This window comes from Oncorhynchus clarkii, chromosome 13, assembly GCF_045791955.1.
Source record: "Oncorhynchus clarkii lewisi isolate Uvic-CL-2024 chromosome 13, UVic_Ocla_1.0, whole genome shotgun sequence".
In the NCBI taxonomy this organism is placed as follows: Eukaryota; Metazoa; Chordata; class Actinopteri; order Salmoniformes; family Salmonidae; genus Oncorhynchus; species Oncorhynchus clarkii.
The window spans coordinates 65,340,569-65,353,068 of NC_092159.1; the positions used below are offsets into that span (position 1 = coordinate 65,340,569).

The window sequence follows — 12,500 nt, forward strand, 5'->3', positions numbered from 1 at the left end:
GACAGTTATGATATCGTTTAGTACCTTGAGCGTGGCTGAGGTGCACCCGTGACCGGCTCGAAAACCAGATTGCACAGCGGAGAATGTACGGTCGGATTCGAGATGGTCAGTGACCTGTTTGTTGACTTGGCTTTCGAAGACCTTAGATAGGCAGGGCAGGATGGATATAGGTCTGTAACAGTTTGGATCCAGGGTGTCTCCCCCTTTGAAGAGGGGGATGACTGCGGCAGCTTTCCAATCTTTGGGGATCTCAGACGATATGAAAGAGAGGTTGAACAGGCTGGTAATAGGGGTTGCGACAATGGCGGCGGATAGTTTCAGAAATAGAGGGTCCAGATTGTCAAGCCCAGCTGATTTGTACGGGTCCAGGTTTTGCAGCTCTTTCAGAACATCTGCTATCTGGATTTGGGTAAAGGAGAACCTGGAGAGGCTTGGGCGAGTAGCTGCGGGGGGGGCGGAGCTGTTGACCGAGGTTGGAGTAGCCAGGTGGAAGGCATGGCCAGCCGCTGAGAAATGCTTGTTGAAGTTTTCGATAATCATGGATTTATCGGTGGTGACAATGTTTCCTAGCCTCAGTGCAGTGGGCAGCTGGGAGGAGGTGCTCTTGTTCTCCATGGACTTCACAGTGTCCCATAACTTTTTGGAGTAAGAGCTACAGGATGCAAATTTCTGCCTGAAGAAGCTGGCCTTTGCTTTCCTGACTGACTGCGTGTATTGGTTCCTAACTTCCCTGAACAGTTGCATATCGCGGGGACTATTCGATGCTATTGCAGTCCGCCACAGGATGTTTTTGTGCTGGTCGAGGGCAGTCAGGTCTGGAGTGAACCAAGGGCTACATCTGTTCTTAGTTCTGCATTTTTTGAACGGAGCTTGCTTATCTCAGATGGTGAGGAAGTTACTTTTAAAGAATGACCAGGCATCCTCAACTGACGGGATGAGGTCAATATCCTTCCAGGATACCCAGGCCAGGTCGATTAGAAAGGCCTGCCCACAGAAGTGTTTTAGGGAGCGTTAGACAGTGATGAGGGGTGGTCGTTTGACTGCGGATCCGTAGCGGATAAAGGCAATGATACAGCTCTAGTGGTATCTAGTGGTGTCATATCTATATCTAGTGGTGTCATATTTACATCTAGTGGCGTCATATCTACACCTAGTGGTGTCATATCTATACCTAGTGGTGTCATATCTAGTGGTGTCAAATCTATACCTAATGGTGTCATATCTATACCTAGTGGTGTCATATCTAGTGGTGTCAAATCTATACCTAGTGGTGTCATATCTAGTGGTGTCAAATCTATATCTAGTGGTGTCATATTTACATCCATCTAGTGGTGTCATATCTACACCTAGTGGTGTCATATCTAGTGGTGTCAAATCTATACCTAGTGGTGTCATATCTAGTGGTGTCATATTTACATCCATCTAGTGGCGTCATATCTACACCTAATGGTGTCATATCTATATCTACTGGTGTCAAATCTATACCTAATGGTGTCATATCTATATCTAGTGGTGTCATATCTATATCTACTGGTGTCAAATCTATACCTAATGGTGTCATATCTATATCTAGTGGTGTCATATCTAGTGGTGTCATATCTATATCTAGTGGTGTCATATCTACACCTAGTGGTGTCAAATCTATATCTAGTGGTGTCATATCTATATCTAGTGGTGTAAAATCTATATCTAGTGGTGTCATATCTACACCTAGTGGTGTCATATCTACACCTAGTGGTGTCATATCTATATCTAGTGGTGTCATATCTATATCTAGTGGTGTCATATCTACACCTAGTGGTGTCATATCTATATCTAGTGGTGTCATATCTACACCTAGTGGTGTCATATATATATTTAATGGTGTCATATCTATATCTAGTGGTGTCATATTTATATCTAGTGGTGTCATATGTATTTCTAGTGGTGTCATATCTATACCTAGTGGTGTTATATCTACACCTAGTGGTGTCAAATCTATATCTAGTGGTGTCATATCTACACCTAGTGGTGTCATATCTACACCTAGTGGTGTCATATCTACACCTAGTGGTGTCATATCTATATCTAGTGGTGTCATATCTACACCTAGTGGTGTCATATCTGTACCTAGTGGTGTCATATCTACACCTAGTGGTGTCATATCTATATCTAGTGGTGTCATATCTATATCTAGTGGTGTCATATCTACACCTAGTGGTGTCATATCTACAGTGCCTTGCGAAAGTATTCGGCCCCCTTGAACTTTGCGACCTTTTGCCACATTTCAGGCTTCAAACATAAAGATATAAAACTGTATTTTTTTGTGAAGAATCAACAACAAGTGGAACACAATCATGAAGTGGAACGACATTTATTGGATATTTCAAACTTTTTTAACAAATCAAAAACTGAAAAATTTGGCGTGCAAAATTATTCAGCCCCCTTAAGTTAATACTTTGTAGCGCCACCTTTTGCTGCGATTACAGCTGTAAGTCGCTTGGGGTGTGTCTCTATCAGTTTTGCACATCGAGAGACTGACATTTTTTCCCATTCCTCCTTGCAAAACAGCTCGAGCTCAGTGAGGTTGGATGGAGAGCATTTGTGAACAGCAGTTTTCAGTTCTTTCCACAGATTCTCGATTGGATTCAGGTCTGGACTTTGACTTGGCCATTCTAACACCTGGATATGTTTATTTTTGAACCATTCCATTGTAGATTTTTCTTTATGTTTTGGATCATTGTCTTGTTGGAAGACAAATCCCCGTCCCAGTCTCAGGTCTTTTGCAGACTCCATCAGGTTTTCTTCCAGAATGGTCCTGTATTTGGCTCCATCCATCTTGCCATCAATTTTAACCATCTTCCCTGTCCCTGCTGAAGAAAAGCAGGCCCAAACCATGATGCTGCCACCACCATGTTTGACAGTGGGGATGGTGTGTTCAGCTGTGTTGCTTTTACGCCAAACATAACGTTTTGCATTGTTGCCAAAAAGTTCAATTTTGGTTTCATCTGACCAGAGCACCTTCTTCCACATGTTTGGTGTGTCTCCCAGGTGGCTTGTGGCAAACTTTAAACAACACTTTTTATGGATATCTTTAAGAAATGGCTTTCTTCTTGCCACTCTTCCATAAAGGCCAGATTTGTGCAATATACGACTGATTGTTGTCCTATGGACAGAGTCTCCCACCTCAGCTGTAGATCTCTGCAGTTCATCCAGAGTGATCATGGGCCTCTTGGCTGCATCTCTGATCAGTCTTCTCCTTGTATGAGCTGAAAGTTTAGAGGGACGGCCAGGTCTTGGTAGATTTGCAGTGGTCTGATACTCCTTCCATTTCAATATTATTGCTTGCACAGTGCTCCTTGGGATGTTTAAAGCTTGGGAAATCTTTTTGTATCCAAATCCGGCTTTAAACTTCTTCACAACAGTATCTCGGACCTGCCTGGTGTGTTCCTTGTTCTTCATGATGCTCTCTGCGCTTTTGACGGACCTCTGAGACTATCACAGTGCAGGTGCATTTATACGGAGACTTGATTACACACAGGTGGATTGTATTTATCATCAGTAGTCATTTAGGTCAACATTGGATCATTCAGAGATCCTCACTGAACTTCTGGAGAGAGTTTGCTGCACTGAAAGTAAAGGGGCTGAATAATTTTGCACGCCCAATTTTTCAGTTTTTGATTTGTTAAAAAAGTTTGAAATATCCAATAAATGTCGTTCCACTTCATGATTGTGTCCCACTTGTTGTTGATTCTTCACAAAAAAATACAGTTTTATATCTTTATGTTTGAAGCCTGAAATGTGGCAAAAGGTCGCAAAGTTCAAGGGGGCCGAATACTTTCGCAAGGCACTGTATCTAGTGGTGTCATATCTAGTGGTGTCATATCTATATCTAGTGGTGTCATATCTATATCTAGTGGTGTCATATCTATATCTAGTGGTGTCATATCTGTACCTTGGGGGGTCTGTACCTTGTGGGGTCTGTATCTTGGGGGGTCTGTATCTTGGGGGGTCTGTATCTTGGGGGGTCTGTACCCTGGGGGGTCTGTACCTTGGGGGGGTCTATACCTTGGGGGGTCTGTACCTTGGGGGGTCTGTATCTTGGGGGTTCTGTACCTTGTGGGGTCTGTATCTTGGGGGGTGTGTATCTTGGGGGGTCTGTATCTTGGGGGGTCTGTATCTTGGGGGGTCTGTACCTTGGGGGTCTGTACCTTGGGGGGTCTGTATCTTGGGGGGTCTGTACCTTGGGGGGTCTGTACCTTGGGGGGTCTGTACCCTGGGGGGTCTGTACCTTGGGGGGTCTGTACCTTGGGGGGTCTGTACCCTGGCGGGTCTGTACCTTGGGGGGTCTGTCTGTCTGTTTTTTTCATGTTTGTCTGTTTTGTTTCACATCGGCTATTTGTCTGTTTTTCCCAACATCCTTTCTCTAATTTCTTCTCTCTCTACAAGCACAGCTTCTCACTCTTCTCCGTCCTGTCGGTTGTTTCTTTACTGCTGATATGAACACAGCTGACCCTCTGTCATGATACCAACTACCTTACAGCTGACCCTCTGTCATGATACCATACAACTACCGTGCAGCTGACCCTCTGTCATGATACCAACTACCTTACAGCTGACCTTCTGTCACGATACCAACTACCTTACAACTGACCCTCTGTCACGATACCAACTACCTTACAGCTGACCTTCTGTCACGATACCAACTACCTTACAGCTGACCTTCTGTCACGATACCAGCTACCTTACAGCTGACCCTATGTCACGATACCAACTACCTTACAGCTGACCTTCTGTCATGATACCAACTACCTTACAGCTGACCTTCAGTCATGATACCAACTACCTTACAGCTGACCCTCTGTCACGATATCAACTACCTTACAGCTGACCCTCTGTCACGATACCAACTACCTTACAGCTGACCTTCTGTCATGATACCAACTACCTTACAACTGACCCTCTGTCACGATACCAACTACCTTACAGCTGACCTTCTGTCACGATACCAACTACCTTACAGCTGACCTTCTGTCACGATACCAGCTACCTTACAGCTGACCCTATGTCACGATACCAACTACCTTACAGCTGACCTTCTGTCATGATACCAACTACCTTACAGCTGACCCTCTGTTATGATACCAACTACCTTACAGCTGACCTTCTGTCACGATACCAGCTACCTTACAGCTGACCCTATGTCACGATACCAACTACCTTACAGCTGACCCTCTGTCACGATATCAACTACCTTACAGCTGACCCTCTGTCACGATACCAACTACCTTACAGCTGACCCTATGTCACGATACCAACTACCTTACAGCTGACTCTCTGTCACGATATCAACTACCTTACAGCTGACTCTCTGTCACGATACCAACTACCTTACAGCTGACCCTCTGTCACGATATCAACTACCTTACAGCTGACCCTCTGTCATTATACCAACTACCTTACAGCTGACCCTCTGTGTGTGTGTGTGTGTGTGTGTGTGTTCCACTGATCGTTGAATCATCGATCTTCCCAAAGCAGGAAGTGAGCATGAAGTGAGTCATACCAGATGCTCAGTTCCCCACACACACACACACACACACACACACACACACACACACACGCAGTTCCACGAACACACACACACACACACAGTTCCACTAATACACACACACCCAGAGTACATAGTGTACGTAAGGCAGCTGTGTTCAGAGGGAGTTCACAGTTACATTCTCTCCTCTCCTCTCCTCTCCTCTCCTCTCCTCTCCTCTCCTCTCCTCTTCTCTTCTCCCTTCCTCTCCTATCCTATCTTCTCCTCTCATCTCCTCTCTCCTCCTTCTACCCCTCTCCTCTCCTCTCCTCCTTCCATCCCTCTCCTCTCCTCTCCTCCTTCCATCCCTCTCCTCTCCTCCTTCCATCCCTCTCCTCTCCTCCTTCCATCCTTCTCCTCTCCTCCGTCCATCCTTCTCCTCTCCTCCTTCCATCCTCTCCTCTCCTCTTCTCTCCTATCCTCTCCTCTCCTCTCCTCTCCTCTCCTCCTTCCATCCTTCTCCTCTCCTCCTTCTATCCTTCACCTCTTCTCTCCTCCCTCCATTCCTCTCTTCCTTCCATTCCTCTCCTCCTTCTATCCTTCACCTCTTCTCTCCTCTCCTATCCTCTCTTCCTTCCATTCCTCTCCTCCTTCTATCCTTCACCTCTTCTCTCCTCTCCTATCGTCTCCTCCCTCCATTCCTCTCTTCCTTCCATTCCTCTCCTCTCTCCTTCCACCCTTCTCCTCTTCTCTCCTATCCTCTCCTCTCCTCCCTCCATTCCTCTCCTCTCTCCTTCCACCCTTCTCCTCTTTTCTCCTCTCTCCATCCTAGTCACAGTCGTCTCTATTCCCTCCGTCCGTCTCCTCCCTCCATCTCTCTATTTGTTCATCTCTCTAACATGTTACCTTGTCGATTGATTTGTGATTTAAGATTTTTCATTGGTTTAATTCAATTTGATTTCTCTTACAATTTTTTTGTTTTTGTTGTTGTTTGTTTTTGTTTGTTTGTTGTCGTGTCATCGTCACGGTGATCGTATCTAGGTTTGCCGAGCACAGTCATTAACACCCAACAGTTTCAAAAGATACAGCTCGTTCCCACGCCGACGGTCGCCCCCGCCATCTCAGCGGTCGTCAACGGCAACGAAACCACGTTCCATCAGTTCCATATCCTGCCTCCTCCGCCTCCTCCACCTCCACATACCCATCAGCCACTGCTTCCACTATTCACTTCCTTTGGCTATAACAGGTCGCCCGTGACGACCCCGGGGGACACACCCCCCACCCCCCCAGGTACACGCCCCCCTCATACGTTATTATTATTATTATTATTATTATTATTATTATTATTATTATTATTATTATTATTATTATTATTATTATCCCCAAAGCTTTAAGGGGTGATGATTACCTATCTATGATCTAATATCTGATTGGCTCACCCACTCTCACCTCTCTGAGAGCTCTTTCTGGTGAGGTCATCCCTTGAGGTTTTCGGTAAACAGTTGTTTATATCCAGGTTAAAGTTGTGGTCTATGTCATCTGTTACAGGTTAAAGTTGTGGTCTATGTCATCTGTTACAGGTTAAAGTTGTGGTCTATGTCATCTGTTACAGGTTAAAGTTGTGGTCTATGTCATCTGTTACAGGTTAAAGTTGTGGTCTATGTCATCTGTTACAGTTTAAAGTTGTGGTCTATGTCATCTGTTACAGTTTAAGTCGTTTTTTCTGTTGTTGCTGTTGTCACATCCATTTAAAACAAGGGTTATAGTGTAGTGTTGCTGTTGAACAAGGGTTATAGTGTAGTGTTGCTGTTGAACAAGGGTTATAGTGTAGTGTTGCTGTTGAACAAGGGTTATAGTGTAGTGTTTCTGTTGAACAAGGGTTATAGTGTAGTGTTGCTGTTGAACAAGGGTTATTGTGGGGTGTTGCTGTTGAACAAGGGTTATAGTGTAGTGTTGCTGTTGAACAAGGGTTATAGTGTAGTGTTGCTGTTGAACAAGGGTTATAGTGTAGTGTTGCTGTTGAACAAGGGTTATAGTGTAGTGTTGCTGTTGAAAACAGGGGTTATAGTGTAGTGTTGCTGTTGAACAAGGGTTATAGTGTAGTGATGCTATTGAACAAGGGTTTAGTGTAGTGTTGCTGTTGAACAAGGGTTATAGTGTAGTGTTGCTGTTGAACAAGGGTTATAGTGTAGTGTTGCTGTTGAACAAGGGTTTAGTGTAGTGTTGCTGTTGAACAAGGGTTATAGTGTAGTGTTGCTGTTGAACAAGGGTTATAGTGTAGTGTTGCTGTTGAACAAGGGTTATAGTGTAGTGTTGCTGTTGAACAAGGGTTATAGTGGGGTGTTGTGTTGCTGTTGAACAAGGGTTATAGTGTAGTGTTGCTGTTGAACAAGGGTTACAGTGTAGTGTTGCTGTTGAAAAAGGGTTTAGTGTAGTGTTGCTGTTGAACAAGGGTTATAGTGTAGTGTTGCTGTTGAACAAGGGTTATAGTGTAGTGTTGCTGTTGAACAAGGGTTATAGTGTAGTGTTTCTGTTGAACAAGGGTTATAGTGTAGTGTTGCTGTTGAACAAGGGTTATAGTGGGGTGTTGCTGTTGAACAAGGGTTATAGTGTAGTGTTGCTGTTGAACAAGGGTTATAGTGTAGTGTTGCTGTTGAACAAGGGTTATAGTGTAGTGTTGCTGTTGAACAAGGGTTATAGTGTACTGTTGCTGTTGAACAAGGGTTATAGTGTGGTGTTGCTGTTGAACAAGGGTTATAGTGTAGTGTTGCTGTTGAACAAGGGTTATAGTGTAGTGTTGCTGTTGAACAAGGGTTATAGTGTAGTGTTGCTGTTGAACAAGGGTTATAGTGTAGTGATGCTGTTGAACAAGGGTTTAGTGTAGTGTTGCTGTTGAACAAGGGTTATAGTGTAGTGTTGCTGTTGAACAAGGGTTATAGTGTAGTGTTGCTGTTGAACAAGGGTTATAGTGTAGTGTTGCTGTTGAACAAGGGTTATAGTGGGGTGTTGTGTTGCTGTTGAACAAGGGTTATAGTGTAGTGTTGCTGTTGAACAAGGGTTTAGTGTAGTGTTGCTGTTGAACAAGGGTTATAGTGTAGTGTTGCTGTTGAACAAGGGTTATAGTGTAGTGTTGCTGTTGAACAAGGGTTATAGTGTAGTGATGCTGTTGAACAAGGGTTTAGTGTAGTGTTGCTGTTGAACAAGGGTTATAGTGTAGTGTTGCTGTTGAACAAGGGTTATAGTGTAGTGTTGCTGTTGAACAAGGGTTATAGTGTAGTGTTGCTGTTGAACAAGGGTTATAGTGGGGTGTTGTGTTGCTGTTGAACAAGGGTTATAGTGTAGTGTTGCTGTTGAACAAGGGTTATAGTGTGGTGATGCTGTTGAACAAGGGTTTAGTGTAGTGTTGCTGTTGAACAAGGGTTATAGTGTAGTGTTGCTGTTGAACAAGGGTTATAGTGTAGTGTTGCGGTTGAACAAGGGTTATAGTGTAGTGTTGTGTTGCTGTTGAACAAGGGTTATAGTGTAGTGTTGCTGTTGAACAAGGGTTATAGTGTGGTGTTGCTGTTGATCAAGAATTATAGTGTAGTGTTGCTGTTGAACAAGGGTTATAGTGTGGTGTTGCTGTTGAACAAGGGTTATAGTGGGGTGTTGTGTTGCTGTTGAACAAGGGTTATAGTGTAGTGTTGCTGTTAAACAATGGTTATAGTGTGGTGATGCTTTTAAACAAGGGTTACAGTGTAGTGTTGCTGTTGAACAAGGGTTATAGTGTGGTGTTGCTGTTGAACAAGGGTTACAGTGTAGTGATGCTGTTGAACAAGGGTTATAGTGTAGTGATGCTGTTGAACAAGGGTTACAGTGTAGTGTTGCTGTTAAACAAGGGTTATAGTGGGGTGTTGCTGTTGAACAAGGGTTATAGTGGGGTGTTGCTGTTGAACAAGGGTTATAGTGGGGTGTTGCTGTTGAACAAGGGTTATAGTGGGGTGTTGCTGTTAAACAAGGGTTATAGTGGGGTGTTGCTGTTGAACAAGGGTTATAGTGGGGTGTTGCTGTTGAACAAGGGTTACAGTGTTGTGCTGCTGTTGTGTTGTGGTCTTCCGTAGCTTGTGTTGTGGTCTTCCGTAGCTTGTGTTGTGGTCTTCCGTAGCTTCCTGTTTCACTGAGGGTTTAATAATGAGGTAACAGACATGTAAAATCCATTTCACATCCATCGCCATGGCGAAATCACCATGGCGAAAGGCCCTTGGATTGGAACCAAGCCATTTGAGACAAAAATAGAGCTCTTTGGCCACACACACCAGGGGGTTGGATTGGCATTGAAAGAGCCATGCATATTAAACACTATGCAGAAAAGTACCTCATACCTACTGTAAAATATATTTTCATGTTATGGGGATGTTTTGATTCCACTGATCCTGGGGCCCTTGTTAAGGGTCAACGGCACCATGAACTCAAAATCAGCCCAAGAACTCTGGTTGCCTCATCCAGGAGGCTGAAACTTAGCCGCAAGTGGATCTTCCAACAAGAAAACAACTATCTAGCCTCCTAGCTCTGTTGTTTGGTTAGCGGTGTTTCAGTAGTACAGCCACCTAGTGCTGTTGTTTGGTTAGCGGTGTTTCAGTAGCACAGCCACCTAGCACTGTTGTTTGGTTAGCGGTGTTTCAGTAGTACAGCCACCTAGCACTGTTGCTTGGTTAGCGGTGTTTCAGTTGAGTCCCTGTTCTACTGTAACCCTCTCCTCCAGTCTCTAAAGGCCTTGAGTCCATGTTCTACTGTAATCCTCCCTTCCAGTCTCTAAAGGCCTTGAGTGTTCTGTTCTACTGTAATCCTCTCCTCCAGTCTCTAAAGGCCTTGAGTCCCTGTTCTACTGTAATCCTCTCCTCCAGTCTCTAAAGGCCTTGAGTGTTCTGTTCTACTGTAATCCTCTCCTCCAGTCTCTAAAGGCCTTGAGTCCATGTTCTACTGTAATCCTCCCTTCCAGTCTCTAAAGGCCTTGAGTGTTCTGTTCTACTGTAATCCTCTCCTCCACTCTCTAAAGGCCTTGAGTCCATGTTCTACTGTAATCCTCTCCTCCAGTCTCTAAAGGCCTTGACTCTCTGTTCTACTGTAATTCTCTCCTCCAGTCTCTAAAGGCCTTGAGTTCCTGTTCTACTGTAACTCTCTCTCCTGATGAACTGCAGCTCATACCGGACCTACCTTACCTTACCCTGCATATATCATCATATATCTCTTCATATATTATACATATATATGTCTATTTATGTACATTCTGACACATATATATATATATATCTACACAGATATACATGCATGCTACTGATCTATTTATGTACAATGGTATATAAATGTTCTCATATATCTATGGAATATATATATATATATATATGTGATGTATATATGCGTGTGTGTCTGTGTCTGCTGTTAAGATAGGGTGAAGTTAAACAAGCAGATATAGAGTATATTCTAGGGTCCCCCTTACCCCCACCCCGCCCTCACCCCCATCTGTCCTGCTGGTTGGGGATCGTGGTGGGGCTGGTTAGCCAGTTTAGGATTAGCGGGTCAATGCTAGCAAAGCTAAGGTTTAGAGTTAGAGGGTGAGTGATTAACTGTTTGCAGTGAATTCTAGTTTTGCTTAATTGTTAGCTGCTAATGCTAGTTATTGGCTAACACTACATTGGCGTCAGGGTTAATCGCTAATGGTAGTTTAGCCCCAGGACTAGCAGTGATTCCTAGTTTAGGGTTAGCTACTAATGCTAGTTCAGTGACAGATTTAGCTGCTAATGCTATTTTAGCCCCATGGCTAGCAGTGATGGCTAGTTTGGGGTTAGCTTCTAATGCTATTTTAGCCCCAGAACTAACACTGATTCCTAGTTTAAGGTTAGCTACTAATGCTGTTTCAGTGAAAGGGTTAGCTTCTAATGCTATTTTAGCCCCAGGACTAACAGTGATTCCTAGTTTGGGGTTAGCTACTAATGCTAGTTCAGTGACAAGGTTAGCTTCTAATGCTATTTTAGCCCCAGGACTAGCAGTGATGGCTAGTTTGGGGTTAGCTACTAATGCTAGTTTAGAGGGGGTTTTAGCTGCTAATGCTAATTTAACCCCGGAGTTAGGTGCCAAGGCTAGTTTATCCCCAGGATTAGCTGATAGTTTAGCGTAGCTGGGGTTAGCGGCTACAGCTAGATTAGCGGAGCAGGGGGTTTTAGAGGTTAACAGTGGTTTCTGTGTTGAAGGTTGTCGCGGCTCAGAAGCCACCCCTCACGGTTCCCCCACCCGGTCCTGCGGCCCCCAGGGCAGCTCCAGCGAGGAGATATGGGTGCTGCGCAAGCCTGGGCCAGGTAACCCCGCCCCGCGCAGCCCTGCCTGACCCCTGACCTGTGGCGTTGTCTACAGATTGAAGCTGCCCCTAACCATAGGTCTAGATCAGATTATCCGGGCTAATACTATAGGGCAAGGCAACACAATGGCCCTTATAGGATCTGACCTAGAATCAGTGGATAGGGGCACCTTAGAGACCCTGCCATCTCTCCATTATGTCCAGAACTGAACAGAGACCAGTACCTACCTGGCAGTACCTGGTCCCTGGCTGTACCTGGCAGTACCTGGTCCCTGGCTGTGTGTGTAGGGCTGCAGTCATTATCTATCTATCTATCTATCTATCTATCTATCTATCTATCTGTCTCTGTCTCTGTCTCTGTCTCTCTGTCTCTGTCTCTCTGTCTCTGTCTCTCTCTGCATGGGTCTTTAGTCTCTCTGTCAGTCATCAGGCCTGCGTCGGTCAGTGGATGTGTGTGTGTTTAAGTGTGTCAGTCACTCCGTCAATCACCTCGTCTGTCCTAGTCGTGAACCCATGCTGTTGAGTGGGCTGCTGTCCAGTGCATTGTAGCGGAGAAACACATATGATACCTGGTTCTGTGTTAACACACACCTGTGTGTGTGTGTGTGTGTGTGTGTGTTGTGTTTACCAGGTGGAGACCGAAGTAGCGTGGGGAGTTCTGGC

At 44.7% G+C, this 12,500-nt stretch overlaps 1 protein-coding gene across 1 annotated transcript in view; it reads left to right on the top strand.

Annotated features, from left to right (window-relative positions):
• Window positions 1-12,500, top strand: part of LOC139424112 (caskin-1-like) — a 120,634-nt gene that overhangs the window by 74,110 nt on the left and 34,024 nt on the right. The window contains exons 11-13 of the mRNA XM_071175809.1: window positions 6,548-6,796; window positions 11,734-11,838; window positions 12,469-12,500. The exon at window positions 12,469-12,500 is cut by the window's right edge and continues 87 nt beyond it. Coding sequence (XP_071031910.1) covers window positions 6,548-6,796; window positions 11,734-11,838; window positions 12,469-12,500 — 386 coding nt within the window. The remainder of the gene's footprint in view (window positions 1-6,547; window positions 6,797-11,733; window positions 11,839-12,468) is intronic.